The sequence below is a fragment of the Micropterus dolomieu genome, linkage group LG17, assembly GCF_021292245.1.
Source record: "Micropterus dolomieu isolate WLL.071019.BEF.003 ecotype Adirondacks linkage group LG17, ASM2129224v1, whole genome shotgun sequence".
NCBI classification, from domain to species: Eukaryota; Metazoa; Chordata; class Actinopteri; order Centrarchiformes; family Centrarchidae; genus Micropterus; species Micropterus dolomieu.
Window position 1 is genome coordinate 5961544 of NC_060166.1, and position 19836 is coordinate 5981379.

At 40.8% G+C, this 19836-nt stretch overlaps 2 protein-coding genes across 7 annotated transcripts; both read left to right on the top strand.

Moving 5' to 3' along the window:
- The first annotated feature begins 645 nt into the window (after nt 1-645).
- LOC123986449 (aldehyde dehydrogenase family 3 member A2-like) lies at nt 646-11840 on the top strand. Of its 5 annotated transcripts, XM_046074703.1 has the most exons (13): nt 646-823; nt 1611-1672; nt 2029-2127; nt 2704-2865; nt 3782-4013; nt 5145-5230; nt 5338-5546; nt 5738-5855; nt 6565-6706; nt 8557-8723; nt 8867-8966; nt 9078-9316; nt 11395-11840. In XM_046074703.1, exons 4-13 carry the CDS (start codon nt 2704-2706, stop codon nt 11413-11415), a joined length of 1476 nt encoding a protein of 491 aa, XP_045930659.1. In that variant the 5' UTR covers nt 646-823; nt 1611-1672; nt 2029-2127; the 3' UTR covers nt 11416-11840. The 5 variants fall into 5 exon arrangements, with proteins under 5 accessions (XP_045930659.1, XP_045930660.1, XP_045930658.1 ...); XM_046074704.1 differs by lacking the exon at nt 1611-1672; XM_046074705.1 differs by lacking the exons at nt 646-823; nt 1611-1672 and adding an exon at nt 1909-1926.
- A 414-nt stretch (nt 11841-12254) lies between these two features.
- On the top strand, nt 12255-19785 carry LOC123986071 (aldehyde dehydrogenase, dimeric NADP-preferring-like). 2 transcript variants are annotated; one of them, XM_046074146.1, is made up of 11 exons: nt 12270-12370; nt 13005-13065; nt 13544-13728; nt 13812-14043; nt 16151-16236; nt 16488-16696; nt 16840-16957; nt 17051-17192; nt 17278-17444; nt 17543-17642; nt 19112-19785. In XM_046074146.1, the coding sequence occupies exons 3-11, from the start codon at nt 13573-13575 to the stop codon at nt 19423-19425; spliced, it is 1524 nt and encodes a 507-aa protein (XP_045930102.1). In that variant the 5' UTR covers nt 12270-12370; nt 13005-13065; nt 13544-13572; the 3' UTR covers nt 19426-19785. The 2 variants fall into 2 exon arrangements, with proteins under 2 accessions (XP_045930103.1, XP_045930102.1); XM_046074147.1 differs by lacking the exon at nt 13005-13065 and having other exon boundaries at nt 12255-12370.
- The last annotated feature ends 51 nt before the right edge of the window (nt 19786-19836 follow it).

The window sequence follows — 19836 nt, forward strand, 5'->3', positions numbered from 1 at the left end:
TTTTGTAATGACTGGCAGAAAGATATCACCCCTTCTGATGAGCTACCTTTCAAGGATATACTGTTTTTTTAAGGTGGTCTCACTGTTTTGGGATAAAAATAACAACTTGTTGTGTTATCAGCATTATCAGAATGTATTTCTAATCAGTTTCCCACTCTTATGAAGTATTTCGCTTTCCTTGTGATTTTAAATGTGTGCTGTTGGACTGAAACGACATCATTCTCGTGGAGCACAGACACAGGGCTTTGGAAACCACTTTTGACACCGTATTGTGAAACGTAACGCACTATTCAACTGGCACTATTGTGACAATCTGTCAGACCGTGGCACAACGAAGAGGATGTTTGGACTCATTACAGTCTATGGGGTGAACACGTTCTTTGAGATTGTCCAGCGGTGCCTCTCACCAGCAGCTGACATGCGGCTACACTGTTGTTGTTATTGTTACTGACGGAGGCGCTCAGCCGGTGTAACACCAAAATGTGTGACCTATGAGATTCTGTGACTACACCCAAACGACGATGTTTTCCTAACCAAAGTACTTTTGGTGCCTAAACCCAACTGCAACCGCTTCACATCGTCAACAAAGCCTCTGGCGCTTAACTTGCCATTTGGGTCACAGAATCTGATAGGTCACATATTTTGGTGTCACACCGGTTGTGTTTTGCAGTTGATAGGATAGGATTTCCTTGATGGTCATGCAAACATCCAACCCAATTTGTGACGCCGTCTGACTGTAACGTGAGCTAAGCAGACGACTTTAAAACCAGTTAACTTAGCTACGTTTGAGCTTTAACAGGTTACCGGTGCGTGGCTCTGAAAGGTAAAAGGTTTTGCTACAGCTTCAGCTGTCGCTTACATATTAATAGCTTATGTTTGTTCGCATGTTTGCTGTAGCTAATGCTAACGTTAGCTGTTTAAAAACAGTTTGAAATGCCATTACTACCGGTTAGCAACCAAGCTAAACCAACCTGGATTTACAGGACGAACGTGTTTATCCAGAGACTAATAGTGACTCTGGTATGAATGTACAGCGAGTAACGTATTGTCAGTGTTCCCTTCGCACTAAGTGTTTGCCACAAGAAAGGTCTACGGCAACATAATGTAAAGCAAATTGTGTCATTAACGTTAATTAGCTACATGCCCGTTAATCCTGTTCATAACGTTGATTTATGCCGCGTTCCAGACTGCTTGGAACTGGGAATTGTCCTGGTTGAAATCTCCGATTTTCAACCTCCGAGCGTTCCAGGTGCATTGGTGGTGCCTGACGCCGAAAGTGAACGAAAAACATGGCATTATTGTTATGTTTTAATGAAAACAAGTGATAATCTACGGAAGCCCTAAGCGGCCAACGGTTCATATCTTTTATTTTTTTACTCCGTTTTCCCGTCATAACTGGATTATCTCGTGATCTCGAGATAACGACTGTTGTGTTCTCATGATAACGAGATCATAATCCTCAAAAGTCAGTAAATGTATTTAACATTGCAAAAATGCAAAACATTTATACATCAATTTACATGCAGAACAGGTTTTACTATATGATGGCATGGGTCATATACTTATACTTTCATGTTGCCTTTATGTTATATGTGTGCTTCCCTTTTTAGTCTATGGTGCTTCCATGGGAGCTGCCATTGTTGTGTGACGTCATTCAGCTGCTACCAAGGGGGTAAGCCAGGGATCGGACAGTGAAGCCATGTAGGCCCAAAAATGACGTCAAAACCCTGTGACATCCCGTCGAACGCGAGGGATGAAACCGTATTGTTTACATTATAAACTTTTAGTAAACATATAGTCTTTATAAAGATGGTCAATGATGAATCTGCTGAGGTTTTGCCAAAATGTTGGTTGGTTGGTTGTGGTGTGTGAGTAATACCAAAAGAGGTGCAAAACAGTTTCTGGGTGGTCTTCACTGAAAGAACAGTTTGTATTGATGTCTCTTTTAAATTTAACCATGTAATGTTTAGCAGGGTAATATCTGTGAATTATTCTGAACGACACTTCTTTCATCTTGTTTACTATCAGGTAACCTATCTGTGAGGAATCATCCAAACCTTTTTCCAACTTTCAGTGAATGTAAAACAACTATTTGGCGATCAGTGACGCTGTGTTGGTGTTTGGCAGGTGAGCCTCGTAGGTGGGCGGATTAAACGGTAACGATCAGAGTCAGACAAACACACTGAGCCATGAAACTTTTTGTTGGTGCAGCGATGCAGCTAACGTTACTACAATTACAGTGTTTCTGCCGTTGCTTTACGTCATTAAACCACGGTTATGCTGCGTGATTATGCTTAGAAGACGCTGGTGCCAACAGGAAGTAGCCCTGTAGTAGTATTTTCTTGGCCCAAAACTGGCTTCACTGCTCTCCATTCAAATTAGCGGGGTGGCTTCGTCCAGTAATATACTGTCTATGGCTGCTACTCCTGAATGACTTTTTTTTTTCTTCTCCGAGTTCACGATTCAATGGTTCTCTTTCTAGTTGGAGGTTGGAAATTTTCGAGTTCCGAGTGCCTGGAACGCAGCATTAATGTTAGCAGCAGCTAATGTCACACACACGCTCCTTAATCTGCCAACATTTGCTTTTAGTGGCAATCTTAATGAAATGACTTTAGCATTTAAGTTAAATGAGCCAGAAAGCGAAAAAGTGGATTGAAATGGGTCCATTTGGTGCTTAAACTGTATATCCATTTTCTATTTAAGATGTCCCGAGAGCAGCTGGTTGTACAACAGGCCAGGAAGTCTTTCCAGACAGGAAAAAGCAAACCTCTGCAGTACAGGATCCTCCAGCTGAACAGTCTGCTCCGCTTCATCTCAGAGAGACGGAGGAACATTGCAGATGCTGTCAAAAGGGACCTCGGCAAGGTGGGTCAGTCAAAACTTTACAGGCCTCCAGAAGGTCCTAGAAATCCAGGAAAAGGTTGCAATTTTGTGAGGGTCTGGAAACTGTACATACAGTCTTGGGACTGTACAGGTCAGTCGACAGTAATACACTGTACAGCAGAATGCAACATTCACGGGATTATTTTCAGTCTATCTGGAACATTTAGTTTTAAGCTTATTTTGGGGGAAATTATTAACACATCAGGAAGAGAACAGGCCAGAACTCTATTGACAACAGGATTGGAAGACAAGTTGGCAGTTAAGGAAACCGAACACAGAAAATAATCAATTGTGCTGGTCTGCAGTTTTTGTATGTGGTTTTAATTTGTTTCTATAGTTGCTCATCTAGTTTGCTTCTGTTTGATCAATACTTATGGAATTTAATAGTGCAGTGTTGCTCTTGGCCTTTTAAAGAGTAATGCACACTGTCAAACAAGCACAGCCTTCCACAGACATGTACAATAGGTCAAATTCTAGCTCAGTGCAGCATGTGGTCGAGATTGACAATAGAAAGCATCTCAGGATTTTTCAGCCAAATGTCTTAAAGATGACTTTTTTTTTTTTTTTTTTTCCTAATGAGTACAATCATGCACCCAAGTTGATTTGTACAACATTGTTAATTCAAAAACTTAAGTATTTTTATTTTTTAAGATAAAATAGGATTCAAATCCGAAATGATAGTGTAGAGCTATATGGAACTGAAACATACTGCTAATTACTGTTGTGACTGCTGAAATCATCAAAATAAGTAGTTTAGTTTTTAATCCGAAAAGGAAGTCATCTTTGAACTTGGTTTTATTTCATTTGGGGAATTGTTCTAATGTTTCCAAAACAAAACACATTGACGTTAACTACCACTTCTGTATGGATTTTGTCCCCCCCCCCTTCCTGCTTTTAGAGTGAAAATGGGGCCGAGCTGTTTGAGACACTGGGACTGGAGGGAGAGATCAAGCTGGCTATAGGGAAACTGGCAGAGTGGGCGGCTCCTCGTCCGGTAGAGAAGAACCTCCTAACCATATCAGATGAGGTTTATGTGCAGCCAGAGCCTCTGGGAGTGGTGCTCATCATCGGGGCCTGGAACTACCCCTGGGCTGTCACCCTCCAGCCGCTCGTCGGAGCCATTGCTGCTGGTACCAAATATACTCCTACACACCCATATGTATTGTAGATAGGCCCACTGGTGGTTTTAAAGGTGCACAGCCTGTGGTGTTGCTAAATGGGCTACATGTGCCGGCTCTCTTGCTACATCATTACACCCAGGTAAAACTCCAGGTTTGCACTGGCGTTCATCGCACAGTGAGAAAAGCATCACAGAGGAAACATACATAGTCATTTCTCCTGACAGAGGAGAATGCAGTTAAAGAAATAAAAATGTGTATAGTCACAACAGTCATCAGATCAGCACTCCCCCTCTATTTTCAAATATCATGAAGAAGCAGAAGCAAACGAATAAGGACCTGCAGTGTGATCAATTTAATTGCTCACTTTAACATTCTGAGCTCAGTCTACACAGGTACACTGAGGCCTACCCAAACTCTGAGGAATAAGTGCTTTGCAGTCTTTTCAGTCGAGCCTGTGGGTCTCTAAATCTTCTGTTTGATGGCAAAAAGCTAATATTCTTGAAATAAATTTGAGAGGGTTCTGGTGTAATATTACCAGCCAAACTTGACTCAAGCATTTGACCCACAGTCGTTGAACAGAGATACCATGTACTGATTCCATACTGCATGAATCCATGCAGATGGTCCACATGGCTGATTTTTCTTCTTGTCACTGTAGCTGGTGATGTCAACAGGATCTGTGCATTTGTTCCAAATCTAAAAAAATCACTCTCCTAAGAAAGTAAATGCTTTGTGTACCTTGCTACAGATAAAATAAAGATAAAGCAGTGTCCACATAGATACCTAAATATTCACAGGAGATAACCTGTTTGGTCTGTATACTGGACAGTAACTGGTGTCGCGTGTCTGAAAAGGCCTCTATAGACCAGTCACCATCCCTTTGACACAATCTGACTCTCAAAAACCTTAGCCAAATGTTGGAAATCATTCATCCTTAGCTAAGTGGAAAAACGTACACCAAAAACACAGATTTAAAATATCTCAACATCACAGGTAGCTTATATAACCTGTAGCTACTCTAACCTATAGGTTCAGCGTTATTGGCTTGGGATTTTGCTTTTCATCACCAAAAGTGTTTTTTATGTGTGTTGTTTTTTTTGTACGTTACCATCCTGCCACTGTGTCTCTCTCATCTTTCAGGGAATGCAGCAGTAATTAAGCCATCTGAGGTCAGCCCTCACTCTGCCAAGGTCATGGAGGAACTTCTCCCTCTGTATCTAGACAAAGTGAGCTTCCTGCCTCGTTCGATATGTTACATAACCTCTTTTTTCCTATTATCTACATTTTAAGTGTGAATGTACGGGGAGTTTTAATGACTGTTTATTCTCTCTAGGATCTGTACCCAGTGGTGACAGGTGGAGTGGCAGAGACCCAGGAGCTGCTGAAGCAGAGATTTGACCACATTTTCTACACAGGAAACAGCACAGTGGGTAAACTGGTGATGAAAGCTGCATCTTACCACCTCACCCCAGTGACCCTGGAGCTGGGAGGGAAGAGCCCCTGCTACATCGACAAGAGCTGTGACATCACTGTCGCATGTCGGTCAGTTTGAACTCTAAAATGAAGCACACAAATGTTGCCATTAATCCACTGAAGCTTCAAATAACTGCCAAACACAAAGCAGTTATTCTCAAAGCCAACACAGTTCCCAGATGAGTTTCAAAACCCCAACAATGTGCTAATACAACATAAAGGTTTTGAGGGTTTTGCATAACTTTCTTCTCACAATACAGTCGCATCACGTGGGGAAAGTTTGTCAACTGTGGCCAGACGTGCATCGCTCCAGACTACGTCCTGTGTGAACCCTGCATCCAGAGCCGAGTAATAGAAGAGATCGAGAAGAGCATCAAGGTTGGTTTAAAGTGAAGATTATAAAATGTCAGTTATTTTTAAGATTTCAGGAGGTCCAAAGTAAAATGAGAGGCTTAGGTTTCTTTTAAAATGTAATTGATTAGGAATAATATTGATTAGAGAATATAAAACATGACAATTTCCTTGGTGTAACTATTCCATACCTATGTGCTGTAAAATCTAACAGGGAGAACTTCTGGTCTGTTACAGAGGGCATATTATGCTTTTTAGGTTTTTCCCTCTCCTTTGAGTTATATCTTGTGCATGTAATAGATTTCCAAAGTGAAAAAGCCCAAAGGGAGTTCCTTCCACAGAAAACACTGCTCTGAACTGCCTGAAAATGGCATGTTTGTAGTCCTGCCTTTTCTTCCGCTTTGCTGTGACGTCACAGCAACATGTCATAATGCTCGACTAGCAGCTAGTCTGACAGGCCCTCAAACACCAGTGGATAAACACTCTGAGCTATATATATATATGTGTGTGTGTGTGTGTGTGTTCTCCTTACTTACTAGGAATAATAGGAAAATCTATTATTTTTATTAGTGCATTGCCATTTCCCATATTTGAACAATAGTAACCATAGCGTGATACACAGGAACTATCGTTCACTACAGCACGAAGGAAAAACAGGCCTTGAAAGGATTCTGAGCTTTAATTGCAAGATTACAAGCAGTCAGAACATCTTCATCTTTCATTTCACACATTGCAGGAGTTTTACACCGATGATCCAAAAAGCTTTGAGGACTACGGACGCATTATTAACCAGCGGCACTTTAAGAGGGTTATGGCTCTCATGGAGGGGAGCAGCGTTGCCGTTGGTGGAGACAGTGATGAATCCCAGTGCTACATAGGTATGCGGTGTGTTTGAGCAACTGATTGCTAAAAAGCATTTTTTTTTTTTTTTTTTTTTACTTTTCACTTAGGGATGACAACAATCAATACACAGGGCAGTGTTAAAGCATATCAATATAAACATTGTGCATTCAAATAAAAAATGCACTATGTTGTATCTTCCCTTCCCCACGTTCACCCATCTGATTGATACAGAAATAATGGCCTGCTATATGTAACGGGTGAATAGAGAAGGAAGAGCAGTCACAATCTTGTTACAACATTACATTCAGAGCTCCATTCTTCTTATTGACTTGGCACCATATCACTAAACATCCTACATTCTACCTATCATGTCTCTTCTGCCTAAGCAAGCATATCATTCAAACACTATTTTCAGTATAATGTATAAACAGCCCTTTTGGATGTGTTATCTTTTCCATTGAAAGACCATGGGACATTTCTCTCAGCCACTGACCTACTTGAGGTCTGGTAACATTTTTCCAAGAGATGGAGCTAAAAGCATTTGTACTTTAAGCTGCAGTGGGGAAAAAAGCATCTAAAGTTGTGTAAACTGAATTGATTGCAGTAGTGGTTGGCTCAAGAAGCCAGCTGATGACTTTACTTTAGATGTTGGTGATGGTAGCCCTTGCTGGCATATACATGGTGTCGATTAGCTTTTTGAAAAGTCGCTATGCTCAGTGACATAGTGCCGCAGACTACTTAAGGTTTTGAGTCGACTTGACTGTAGATGTCGTCTTTGAGAAGGATGGCAGGTTTAATCGGCTTGGATCAATTAAGAAATTCCAATGGTTACCCGGTTTGTGGCAAGAAAAATTGTCCATATAATATCTAATACCCCCCTCCTGCAGCATAATCTGCTTCTTTACTCCGTCTCCTCACTGTTTTATACCCAAATGTTTTTGGAGTATTAACAGCAGAACATGTTCATGGACTCGGAGGAAGTGCGTGTTGTGTTACTATAGATTGTTTTGGTAGTTGAAACGGTCAAGTGTTACGGACCTTTTTAAAAAATGTATTTATTTTTTTTAAGTAACCTTTGTTGCCGTAAAAGGAGTTGAATATGTTACCCCTTGTTATTGAATCTCATTATTTAAACTGATAGGTTATTTTTACCTGTGCCTTACCCAATGACATTTTATGTATCTCCTCTTCAAAACCCCTCATCTGTAGGTAATTTGTCAATTACACAATAATTGTACCCAGAGCATTTATATAATACACACATTTTTATTTCTTGCCAGGATACTTACAACTGGAAAAAACACAACACTACGTGTATATAGTGTCTTTCCAATGTGTAAATAAATCCGTATCAATACATTTGAGAGACACAGTCACATTGTGTGCAATCAGCGTAACCAGTAACACGAGGAGTAGGACCCAAATGCAGAGGCAGATTCTGTACAGTTCAATGATTTAATGGCACAAATAATGAATTAACGGCGCACAGGGATGATGAGAAAGGCTAAGGTCAAGACTTTAGAAGCAATCAAAATGAAATATAATAGGGTATAATCCACAGACGGGCAAGGTTCAGGAAAAACAAAGATAAAGTACAAACACCAGGAAACCACAAAAAGGCTGGAGCGCTTGACTAATGGACAGAGACGAACTGGCACTGAAACAAAGGAACACACAGAACTAAATACACCAGTGAGGGGAGGATAACTAGTCACAGGTGAAACTAATCAGAGCAAGGCAAACAATCACACAGGCGGGTTAACACAAAGACAGGAAATTAACAAAGAAACACAGGTTAGGACTCTTTATCGACATAAAATAAAACCCCAAATCATGACAATATTTGCTTGTACTGAATGACCCTCTTCTTCCGGTTTCCTCGCAGCCCCCACTGTGCTGAAGGATGTGACGAGGGATTCCAAAGTGATGAAGGAGGAGATCTTTGGGCCTCTGCTGCCCATCATCGCAGTGAGCGGTGTAGACGAGGCCATCCAGTTTATTAATGAGAGAGAGAAACCTCTGGTTGTGTATGTCTTCTCCCATGACAACAAGGTAAACACCTCACCAACAGACATGTTTGTTTCCCATTATTTGAGTTAACATTTAGCTCTTTTTGCATTTGTGATTTTAAAATGCTATGATAAGATTGTACCCACACTGCTCTGTTTTATCGACTGTTCCTATCTGATAAATAGCTGATCAAAAGGGTTTTAGCGGAGACGTCCAGTGGAGCTCTGCTGGCTAATGACTGTCTGGTACACTTTACAGTTAGCGCTCTGCCCTTCGGAGGAGTCGGTGAGTGTATAACCGTTAAACTAAACCTGCAGTTATTTAGTCTCCTTTTTATTTGGAGGAATAAAGCTGACACACATGTAAAGCTGACCGGTCCTCCCACCTCTTTCTCAGGTAACAGTGGTATGGGCTGTTACCACGGCCGCTACAGCTTTGACCAGTTCAGCCACCTGCGCAGCTGTCTGATCAAGCAGCTGAAGATGGAGGCAGTCAACAGCATGCGTTATCCACCTCACACCGCCAAAAAGCTGGGCTGGGCTCGATTCCTTCTGCTCAAGCAGGTCAACGTGTGCAAGCTGCAGCGCGTGTCACTGGTGATCATGTTGGCGGGCTTGGCAGCATTTGTGGTGCAGGTAAAGCAACCAAAATATACCATTCCAATCCAAATAGGATTAAAAGGGCTTGTTTTGGTATCAATAATGCTTTGTTTTATATTTCTGTAGTTTCCTAAGAGCTTTAATAGAAAGAACTGTTCAATTTGGTTCTAATTATTGGGAGATTAGAGACAAAGTTCTGAGACATTTGTGTGTTTAGTTAGTTGCATTCAGTTTATAAGCAGTTTTCCAGAGGAACTGCCTTGAAAGAAAAACTTCATTTAAACCCAAGTAAATATTTATTCTTTATTAATTGAAGGGGCCACGTGTAGTTTAACAACACATAATCCATGCTCGGTGCATTTAGCCGACATGATGCATCACGTGCCAGTGTTTCAATAACGCTATCTTTCACCAGAGGCTCAGCAAAGTGTGCTGACTTTGCTAAATGTATTGGATGATAATGACAACTGTTAGTGAGCTGCACTGAATATTATAAATGAGACTGTTGCCACACTTTAGTATAACAGTTAGACTGCAGTAAGTAATGTTACTTTAACTTACTGAATGGGTCTTCCACTGTGTTGTGTCCTGCACCGTCGGGTTGCGTTATTGGATATTATGTGGGTCACGTAAGTTACAGAGACCTGTAACCACCACCAACATCAGAGACCTGCCAAGAGGCTGTGTACCTGAGTATCTGTAATAAATCTAAATTGAATGTTACAAAGCAAACGTCGGATCCGTTCTAATGTAGCTGGCTGTCCCTGCCTTCCATCACTGTAGGCTAGTATAAACAAATTGCTCCACATTTCCATTTTACAGTTAATCATTTAATTTTACAGTTTATCAACACTTTGACAGAATACCAGTGGTACACAGGATAGTAATGTGGACTTGGTTAGCTTGTGAAGTAATGTGGAGAGCCATACAACTACAGTATTTTGCACCCGATAATGTTAGGGGAACTGCTCACTAATATCTTTTTCATTTAAAAAAAAAAAAGTCATTTTCTATAAAAGCTGGGCACTGTAGTTTTTACCAAACAGAAGTAAATTAGTCATTTGTTGGGGACTATTTCCAGCCATGTATTAAGATGTGTTTCTGTGCAGTTTTTGGGGCTCTGTGGCACAGGGGAGTAAGATTTTTAAGGCCTTGGAGATGCAGCAGTTGTTAGTAGACCAAGTCATTGTTGTTTTCATGGTATTTATTGACAAAGAAGAAAAACATAGAATATTACCAGACTTATGCTTTTAAGCTGTTCTCATTCAAGAGGGATTAGCCGCAGTGTTCTTCTGTGATGGACCTTGTTTTCCACAGTACTTGATCTATTAAAATCTCAGGGATCTCAGCCGGTAGACCCGACTGCGCATAACACGGCCTGTCTCAGACCGAACGTACAGTATCTGCATATGTGTTCAGCCCCACTCATAACAGATTTCTTAGTCCTATATGCCACATGGGCCGTGTCTTGCTCTCAGCCATTAGATATCACTGAGAACAAGATGTTGTTTGACAAAACAACACTGAGAAAGTGCTAATTCTTTGTTAATAATTGACACACTTTGATGTCCCATTGTCTCACCCAAGGTTAAAACTGTATCGACACGGCCATATTCACCTTAACAGCAGGAAGCATTTGTTTTACGCAACAGTTATGCTTTATGAAGCGGGTGGTGTGGTGGGGGGGGGGGCAGTTTTTGTAGAGGGATGTTTTTTATATGTGGGGTATTTGTGTGATGACTGTTTACAACTATTTGAATAATGACATACAGTTTCCCAAGAGAACCAGATATGAGTACTCTTCCCCTGCACCTACCCACAATCCTACAGGCCTGTACCCTCATACAACAATGGCTTTGTCTCCAGCAGACAATGTGTGGTGTTGTCCAGGAAATCTAACCACATAATGCCCCCTCATCTACCCTCCCTTTAATTACCCAGCATGCTTCACTCTCCTCTGCTAAATGCCCCCTTTTGTTTTGGTCCATCCCACCTTCTTTGTTGACATCCACACTTGTTGTGCTTCTGTGGACAGTTAAAGTATCTGTTATCTCTGTACTTCCAACAGTTTGGATCTGTCTCTTTGCACTGAGTTTGTATCATGTTTCTTGCAGCGGTTCCTGCGACGAGGCTAAGGAACAAACTGCTGGCCTGAGTTGAACCCTGTGCAGGTGATCCTGGGATAGCCCCATGGGCTTCTGACCTATAGTGGATCGCTGCTGTGATTGACTGATCCATAGTTTCTCATTCATGTTACTTTGTTACACCTTAAGATACTGACATACTATTTTATTATTTTACATAAATTGTATAGCTCTATATTTTCATTTAACCTAATAAATGGAGATCCTTGTTTATATTTTGACATTGTGAAACTGTTTAGCAGTGATGCAATTTATTACACTACTAAATGAAAATTAATGCACACAAACTACCTTTTACATGGAAATCCTTAACAGTGAATGTCAAGCTTTCAATGGTGGCAGTTCTTGGTAACATTTGATTGGGATCCATACTTGTGTAATGTAATTAAATATAAATAAAGACGTTTAATATTGTTCATTGTTTCGCTATTGACTTAAAAAAAATGTTTTTAACATTGTACAAAACTAAAAGCCATTCTATGGCATATCATTAACAAGATCCCAAGGTTATTGTAATTTAAGACATGTCTGCAATGACTGATAAGCTGTTATTAAGATACATTGACCTTCATGATGGCTGATTAGGACAGCTAAAGGCTGTAAAAGAAGAAGCACAGGTAAGCGAGCTACAGACGCTAATGGAAAATTATACAATAGGTAAACGTGGAACTTTGAATATTGTGCGTGTGTGGCGGTGGGGTGTCTGATGTGATGAAGGTCTCAGTGAGGTGGTCTGAATGAAGCTGCTGGTTACAGTGCGCAAGCTTCGCGGTAAACTGATCCTAGAGCAGCCTGACTGGTGGGCAGCGCACAATGAGGCTCAGTCAGTCAGTCAGTCAGCGTGCCGCAGCGTGTCGGACATCTGAACCACTTTCAGATCTGTGACGGATTATTGAGCTACTATTTTAGAGATAATCCACTGGATGCGTGTTTGAGCTGAGCCTGGGTAAGTCTACATTTTTTTTTCTCTTCCACTGTTCCCGAATCAACGAGATAATGCCATCAGAAGGTATTGATATTCTACATAACCGCGTTTACAGCGCATATGTAGCCTACAGGCTTTAAATAAACAAAAAGTTAGACCTGCTGAAAATAAACGACACAGCTACCTTGTCATGAATACCTAGACATTTGTATTAACTAAAGAGAAATATCAGACCCAGTGAAACCTCTAAAGGTAACTGTAAATGCATAGCCTACCTGTCAACACGCACATCTGGAGCTTTCAATAATATAACATGCAGATTCTAATATCATCATTCAGCAAAAACATACTTTTCCTGTCAAGAAGTCTAGATGTAATTATTTCAGTAATGAAAAAACAAGGGGAGACTCCTACTTTGGATGAAGCAAATTCAGCCACAAGATGAGGTTTACTCCATCCAGTATATATGGGGTTCTATCAGACTTGCAACAAGCTCCATTGTAAATTAAAGGTCAACCTTCATACCCTCTTTATGATAGTTTTTTACTTATTTTTTTAGAAATAACACTATAAATAACAACATTAGTTGTGCACATGGATTTGAACATTTTAATAACTATCATGAAAGACTAAACTCCAGCATTTTTTTCTACAGGCATATTTGCATCCAATCAGAAAAAAAGGGCAGCAGAAGTCTTTGTATTTGCTCTTGCAAGGTAAATGAATTTAGTAGGACTTAGAAGAAATAGAAAATCCAAATCTGGGTTAAAGAGGGAACAACATGTTTTTGTACCTGTTCTTATATTTGCAGCCTAGTTTCCTTAAAGTTTCCTTTACTGAGCAGACATTCAGTTTTACTAGATTCAGTTATCTCCTCCTTCTCTCACTTGTTCACAGGGATGGGTTAAATGCAAAGAATGAATTTCGCTACATGTATGTGTATGTGACAAATAAAGTACCTTTACCCTATTTGGTTTGGATATTTGCACATCACAACTGTTGAGCAGTTGTTTTGTAGCTTGTGTTTACATGCCTAAATGTCTAACAGGCTGGTGCATTGTGTAACTGAACACATGCCGCCACTTTGAAAAAACAAAACCTTTTCAAAAGAGCATGACTGGACTCTGGCTTGTCACTGCTACTGATGCTGTAAATTTCTAACAGACAAGCCTGCTGTCTTATGCGTGTCTACAGTTCTGGTTTGCTGTCCTCGAGTTGTCTGAATGGAGAGGCAGGCAGTACTGCGGGCCAAGGAGGCCTTCCTGAGCGGCAGGACTCGGCCTGTGGAGTTCAGACTGCAGCAGCTTCACGCCCTGCAGAGGATGATCACTGAGAAAGAGACAGAGATCTCCACTGCCCTCAAACAGGACATCAACAGGGTGAGTCGCGACACAGCACGCTGCTGCATGTAACATGTAATGTATGTGTGTGAAATATGTTGAGTGTGCTGAGTTTCCTACAGAGCCAATACGACACACCGCTCTTGGAGCTGATTGGCATTGAGAATGAGATCAAGCTGGCTATAGAGAAACTGGCAGAGTGGGTGGCTCCACGTCCAGTGGAGAAGAACCTCCTCACTATATCAGATGAGGTTTATATCCAGCCGGAGCCCCTGGGAGTGGTGCTCATCATCGGGGCCTGGAACTACCCCTGGGCCCTTACCCTCCTGCCACTGGTTGGAGCAATCGCTGCTGGTAGGTATCGCTCCTTATAGCTTACTTAAAGTTAGTCAAGTAGACCTCCTTTGCCACTTTTTTTGGTGACAATGCCAGTCTGAAATGAGCTTCTAACCCATAGAAATGAATTCTGAAGTCTCTGCACATCCACATGTGTTTTCAATCATTGCTCAGGCTGAAGTTGGGTGGAGCTACTGTATACTGGGGTTTATGTGAGTTCATACTCTAAGAAAAAGAAAAAAAAAACGTTGTCACATGCAAACCCGTGCAACAGAACCAAGGGACTGTGCACAAAAAATGAAGGTGGATGGGAGGTCAGAAAATGGGGAGGGGTAAGTATGTTTTCCTTTTCGCTGATCAGACAGGCAGAGCAGAGAAGGGTCCTTTAATTTTTTTTAAATGTCAGCATTTGGGAGAGATCAAAACAACAAGGGATCAGTTTGCCTCATTTCTTCTGCATCATTACAAAAATGTAATATGTCATATAAATTTCGACCTATATTACAATTGTGTTTTTCATAGATTTGGAAATGTCTAATTCCACTTCTATTTGTGCATTGGTGACATTTTTAAAAAGTATTATTATGAATTCATTAAGGCTTAAATTAGATAGTCCACCAAAAATAGTAGCTCTAAGTTATAATAGTGTAAAGAGTTGTACCATCCCAACACTATATTTGATATAAAATATAGATATAATATACATTAATAAGATATAAAAAATATTTCATATTAGGGGGCAGTTTTTTTTAAGTCATGGTTAGGATCCGAAAAATGCTGGTGAGGATATATTTTACTCTATGTAACATCTTTGATTGAGTATAGGAACAAGCAGGCAGAGAATACTGTATATACATGATGCATTAATGAATAATTCTACAATAGAAATTGATCAAATGACTCTGTAATATGAAAGGTATCATGCATAGTGACCAACCCACAGAGCCTTATCACAAACTCTTCAGCTCCCCTTAGCTCAGTGGAACGTTGTAGCATCTTCTCTGCTCATTGTTTTTATTTTACCGCCTGCAGCTTTACTGTTTTGGTTTAGCTTCATTTCCAGCAGCGTCTTTGAGCAAAAATACTCATATAAACCCTCTTGTACACTACCAGCAGCAAACAACAGACTGACACAGGTATAGACTAGCTAGTGAACATAGTGGAGCATTTAGCAGCTAAAGGATTTAGTGGAGACCAGAAATCTGCTAAAAGGAGAGTGAATATCACATTACATTCATCAGGGGGACAGCATGATTCCAAATGAATCAGAATGTTGCTCCATGTGTGTTGGATGTGTAAATAAGCAACTGTTTGTTTGCTGGCAAACTTTATAAATTGATAGTCAAATCAATCAATATCAATGTTGTGTTTACTGCTGCTTATATGCAGTTACGCAGGTTAAAAAGGTTCCACAGGTCTCTGGCTTATGCATACCTGTTCCAAATACTAATGTATTCCAAATATGCCGCAATCAAACAAGAGAAATAGCAAATTCTTATAAAAGCATTAACTGTGAACATATTATTGGGTTAATGGGAAATATAGTTGGACTTTGTCATCAGAATGGAATACATTGTGGTTAATTTATGTCTTGTCTTGTTACAGTCTAGCCTATATCCATCAGCCAGTTAGCTAGTTAACTCTAACACTGAGGGTCAGATTATCTTTTAATACAACAACTCTTTAAAACCTTTGCTATTTTAGTTAAGGTGAAATGTGTGAGTAACTGTAAGGTGTAAACAAAGAAAATTGATTCTTCAACTGAAAAGTGTTTTTACCTAATCAATTTTGGCTCATATTGTTCATTAAGGGGTTTAAATCCGGACCAAAGGCATTATATTAAGCAATTTAAAGGATTTTTGAAGGGTATGTGCATAGATTAAGAGATGATTAGAGTTTTTGCCATTTTCACCCATTTTTGGATAAATAATGCATATGCCCTTATTTAAGGGATAAGTATTATGTCCTGATAATAAAGAGATCAGTTGCTTTAAAGTGGCTTTGGAAGAGAAATATTTTGGTGTGACAGCATCATGAGCCCTGCATTCTCAGCCTCCTACTTGTCTGCTCTCCGTCACTCAGTGATCTCATTCCATTCACAGAAACCAGTGTTCTCTCTCTACAGGCAACGCAGCTGTGGTGAAGCCGTCCGAGCTCAGCGAGTGCTCGGCCCTCCTCCTCCGGGCGCTGCTGCCTCGCTATCTGGACAAGGTCTGAACACCAGCTGCTATTGTTGATGAAATAATGTTCCAAGCTGCTGTAACGTCAAAGCCTTGTACCAACACAGCACAGCACATTACAGATATATTTGACTACATGGTCACTGTGTTAGGGGCTCATTCCTCCCACATCATCTTGAATGTGTCCGGAACATGCAACTCATTTTCATTACTGTGTAGTTAATGTATCTGCATAGATCAGAAAATACGATACAACGAAATAACTTTGCTGTGTATTTCCAGGATCTGTACCCAGTAGTGATCGGTGGTGTGTCAGAGACCCAGGAGCTGCTGAGGCTCAGGTTTGATCACGTCTTCTTCACAGGGAGCAGCACAGTGGGTAAACTAGTGATGGAGGCTGCAGCTCGCCACCTCACCCCAGTGACCCTGGAGCTGGGAGGCAAGAGCCCCTGCTACATTGACAAGAGCTGTGACATCAGAATTGCCTGCCGGTAACACACCACTCATCAGAGTATCCCAAAGCACCAGTAGTCCTACACAGAGCTGAATAAATTGCACAGGGCTCTGAGGGCAACATGTCTTGTCAAGTGATCCACATTATACATTTGTTCTTCCTTACCTGGTCTGTATACAGTCGTATCACATGGGGAAAGTTTATCAACTGCGGTCAGACGTGCATCGCTCCAGACTACATCCTGTGTGAACCCTGCATCCAGGGCCGAGTGGTGGAATGCATCCGACAGACTCTGCTGGTACCATCCTTTAAACCTGACTGAGCTAACATCTTAATGTACATGAAACCTCGTAGTCGGGAGTTTTTATCAAGACCTTTTGATCCATCCCAGGAATTTTATGGTGCTGATCCCAAATGTTCACCAGACTACGGCCGAATCATCAACCAGCGTCATTTCAACAGAGTCATGGGTCTGATGGAGGGTTACACTCCTGTGGTGGGAGGACAGAATGACTCCTCACAGCGTTACATCGGTAGGAAGATACAGTGAGGTAGTGGATAATGAGCATATTTTCTTGAAATCTATATTTCTGTTTAATGAACATGTTGTACATCCAGCCCCTACAGTGCTGAAGGATGTGCCCCCTCACTCCAGGCTGATGCAGGAGGAGATCTTCGGCCCTCTGCTGCCCATTGTCACTGTGAGTGACATGGATGATGCCATCCGCTTCATCAACGAGAGAGAGAAACCTCTGGCCCTCTACATCTTCTGCTCCGATAAGAAGGTGAGAGGAAACGGCAGGTGCAAGAAGATTTAAAACACGTTTTAATGTTCAAAACACTTCGTTATCTTCCCCGGTTCTCCTCCTCTTGTCTCTCTAAGGCAGTAAAAAGGATGATCGAGGAGACCACAAGTGGAGGGGTGACAGTCAATGACGTTATGATGCACTACACCCTCAGCTCTCTCCCGTTTGGTGGTGTTGGTAAGACAGACTCAAAGTGCATTATTGTCTGTGTTGTTTACTTACTGCACCAGGTTAAAACAAAGAGTTTATTTATTTTACACATTTTGAATTAATTCACAAAAGAGTCTGAATGGTTGAAAATTAATGAACGACTCTTGCCAGGTATGAGTACACATATGAGGAATTTGACTCCGGATTGTACATTGCTCACGATGTGCTTGCTCACAACAAGCGTAAACAGACGACAGTATACAGAACACACATATACACACCATAAATATAGTGTGATATGCAGAGTTTGAAGGAAGCTGGAGTAAATATTTAGATATTTCATTTTTGATAATTGATTCACCATTTTAATCATCATCAAGCAAAATCATGAAATTTGCTGGTTCCAGCATCTCCAATATGATGATTTGCTATTTTTCTCTTTTTTATGACATGTAAACTGAATATCTCAGTTTTTTTTAATGTCAGACAAAACAAGTAATTTATTTGTGCTCTGGGCACTTATGATGGACACTTTTGAATATTTTCAAGTATTCTATAGCCTAATAATGAATCATTTGAAAAAAAGAATTGACAGATAAATTGATGAAAAAAATGTGTTGCAGAGTTAAATTTTTCACATGATCACAATAAAGCACGTGCTGGACTGTTTGCATCCCGGCGATTAGTCCACATCCATCAAACTATGGCCTTTCATTTTCCCATCATTGACTGGATTCCCCTGAATCTCTTTAGAACAACTTTGTTGAAGAGGATGATAAAAACACACAAAAAAGGGGGGGAAAAATCCTTTGATTATAAGTCCTGTGCTCTGTGCTCTGACATTATCCTAAAGAAACGCACCAGTGGACTCCTGTATTCAGCTATGGTTATAATATATAATATTCATAATTTTTTAGAAAACACATTTTACTCTTACATTATCTGTACCGGATACTCATTTCAACAGAGTACTCGCTTAACCCTTGTTGAGAGCTATTCATACTTGGCTGAGGTGGAACATTTTGCATATCAATAAAAATAAGATGTGCAAAATGGTGATGCCACTGTTGGACCTGTTTCAGCTTTGTCACGACACTCTGGAGAGCACTGCAACTAAAACTAAAAGCGCACGTTCATCCCCAGGCCAGTAGTAGAATAAGAATTGATAAAGACTGTAGCACAGTGGAAACTGGACCTGCTTGTGTCTCTGATGTCCAATTGGGTCACAAATCCACATTTGAAAGAAAAATACCTTTCAGATCTTTAGCCTTTCTTCTCCCTTCGCTGTATTTGGGTATGAAGCACCACACACTGGTTTGGCTGGTATCTTATTATTTATTGTTTATTTTATTTAGGACCAGTTCATAACAGAGGTGGTAGACATAAGTGTGCTGTGTGAAGTGCACTGACACCTACACTCGCCCCATTTAGTAGAATTAGTAGTGGGTTTTTAATTTGAAAAGAGATGACTACAGACTTGTTTGTGACCTCTCCAGGTCAGAGTGGTATGGGGCGCTACCACGGTAAACACACCTTTGACCAGCTGAGCCACCAGAGGGCGTGCCTGGTCCGCTCTCTGGGCATGGAGAGTGTCAACCTGGCCCGGTACCCTCCTCAGGACCGCCGACGGGCGCGCAGGGTGCGGATGGCCCTCAGGTCACCCTTGATCGACATGTCCAAGAGGACGTTGATCTGGGCAGTCGTTGCCACCATCATTGGCTTCATCCTGTTCATCACCCTGCTGGTCATCCTGCTCATAGCTGCAGGCCTCAACTGCACCTGCTGGTACTGGAGAGGCTTTTATAACTAGAGAATCCAAAGAAAGAAGAAAATGTGCCTGCTGCAATGATTTCCATGTTAAGAAACCATCTGAACAAACTTTGAATCCTGTTTTGTATTCAGATATTGTAGAGATAAAAAATAGGATAACCCTATCTAACGTTTATTTCCTGTGTGTCTATTTTGTATCAGATGTCCTCCTTCAGCGATGAGACAAACAAAGTTAAACATCAAAAGTGTCAGAAACACTGCTGTCCTGCATTTTTCATTACTGCAGGTTAACGTTCACCTTTTGAGGAAATATCAGTATAAATACAAACAGTAATCCACAGATAAAGCATGTGTGTATTTAGTTTGTGTTGATCCAGAATAAAGATTTGTTGATAAATTACCACTTTCCATTTTTATTTAGCATCATTTATAATTTTCTAATTCTAAAAAC

Excerpts from the sequence above, each read along its gene's own strand:
- LOC123986071 (XM_046074147.1), top strand. The coding sequence starts at position 13,573 with ATGGAGAGGCAGGCAGTACTGCGGGCCAAGGAGGCCTTCCTGAGCGGC. Across the intron at positions 17,193-17,277 it reads CTCCTCACAGCGTTACATCG|CCCCTACAGTGCTGAAGGAT; the intron begins GTAGGAAGATAC and ends TTGTACATCCAG. Across the intron at positions 17,643-19,111 it reads TCTCCCGTTTGGTGGTGTTG|GTCAGAGTGGTATGGGGCGC; the intron begins GTAAGACAGACT and ends TGACCTCTCCAG.
- LOC123986449 (XM_046074701.1), top strand. The coding sequence starts at position 934 with ATGCCATTACTACCGGTTAGCAACCAAGCTAAACCAACCTGGATTTAC. Across the intron at positions 1,021-2,703 it reads AGAGACTAATAGTGACTCTG|ATGTCCCGAGAGCAGCTGGT; the intron begins GTATGAATGTAC and ends TTTCTATTTAAG. Across the intron at positions 5,856-6,564 it reads AGATCGAGAAGAGCATCAAG|GAGTTTTACACCGATGATCC; the intron begins GTTGGTTTAAAG and ends CACACATTGCAG.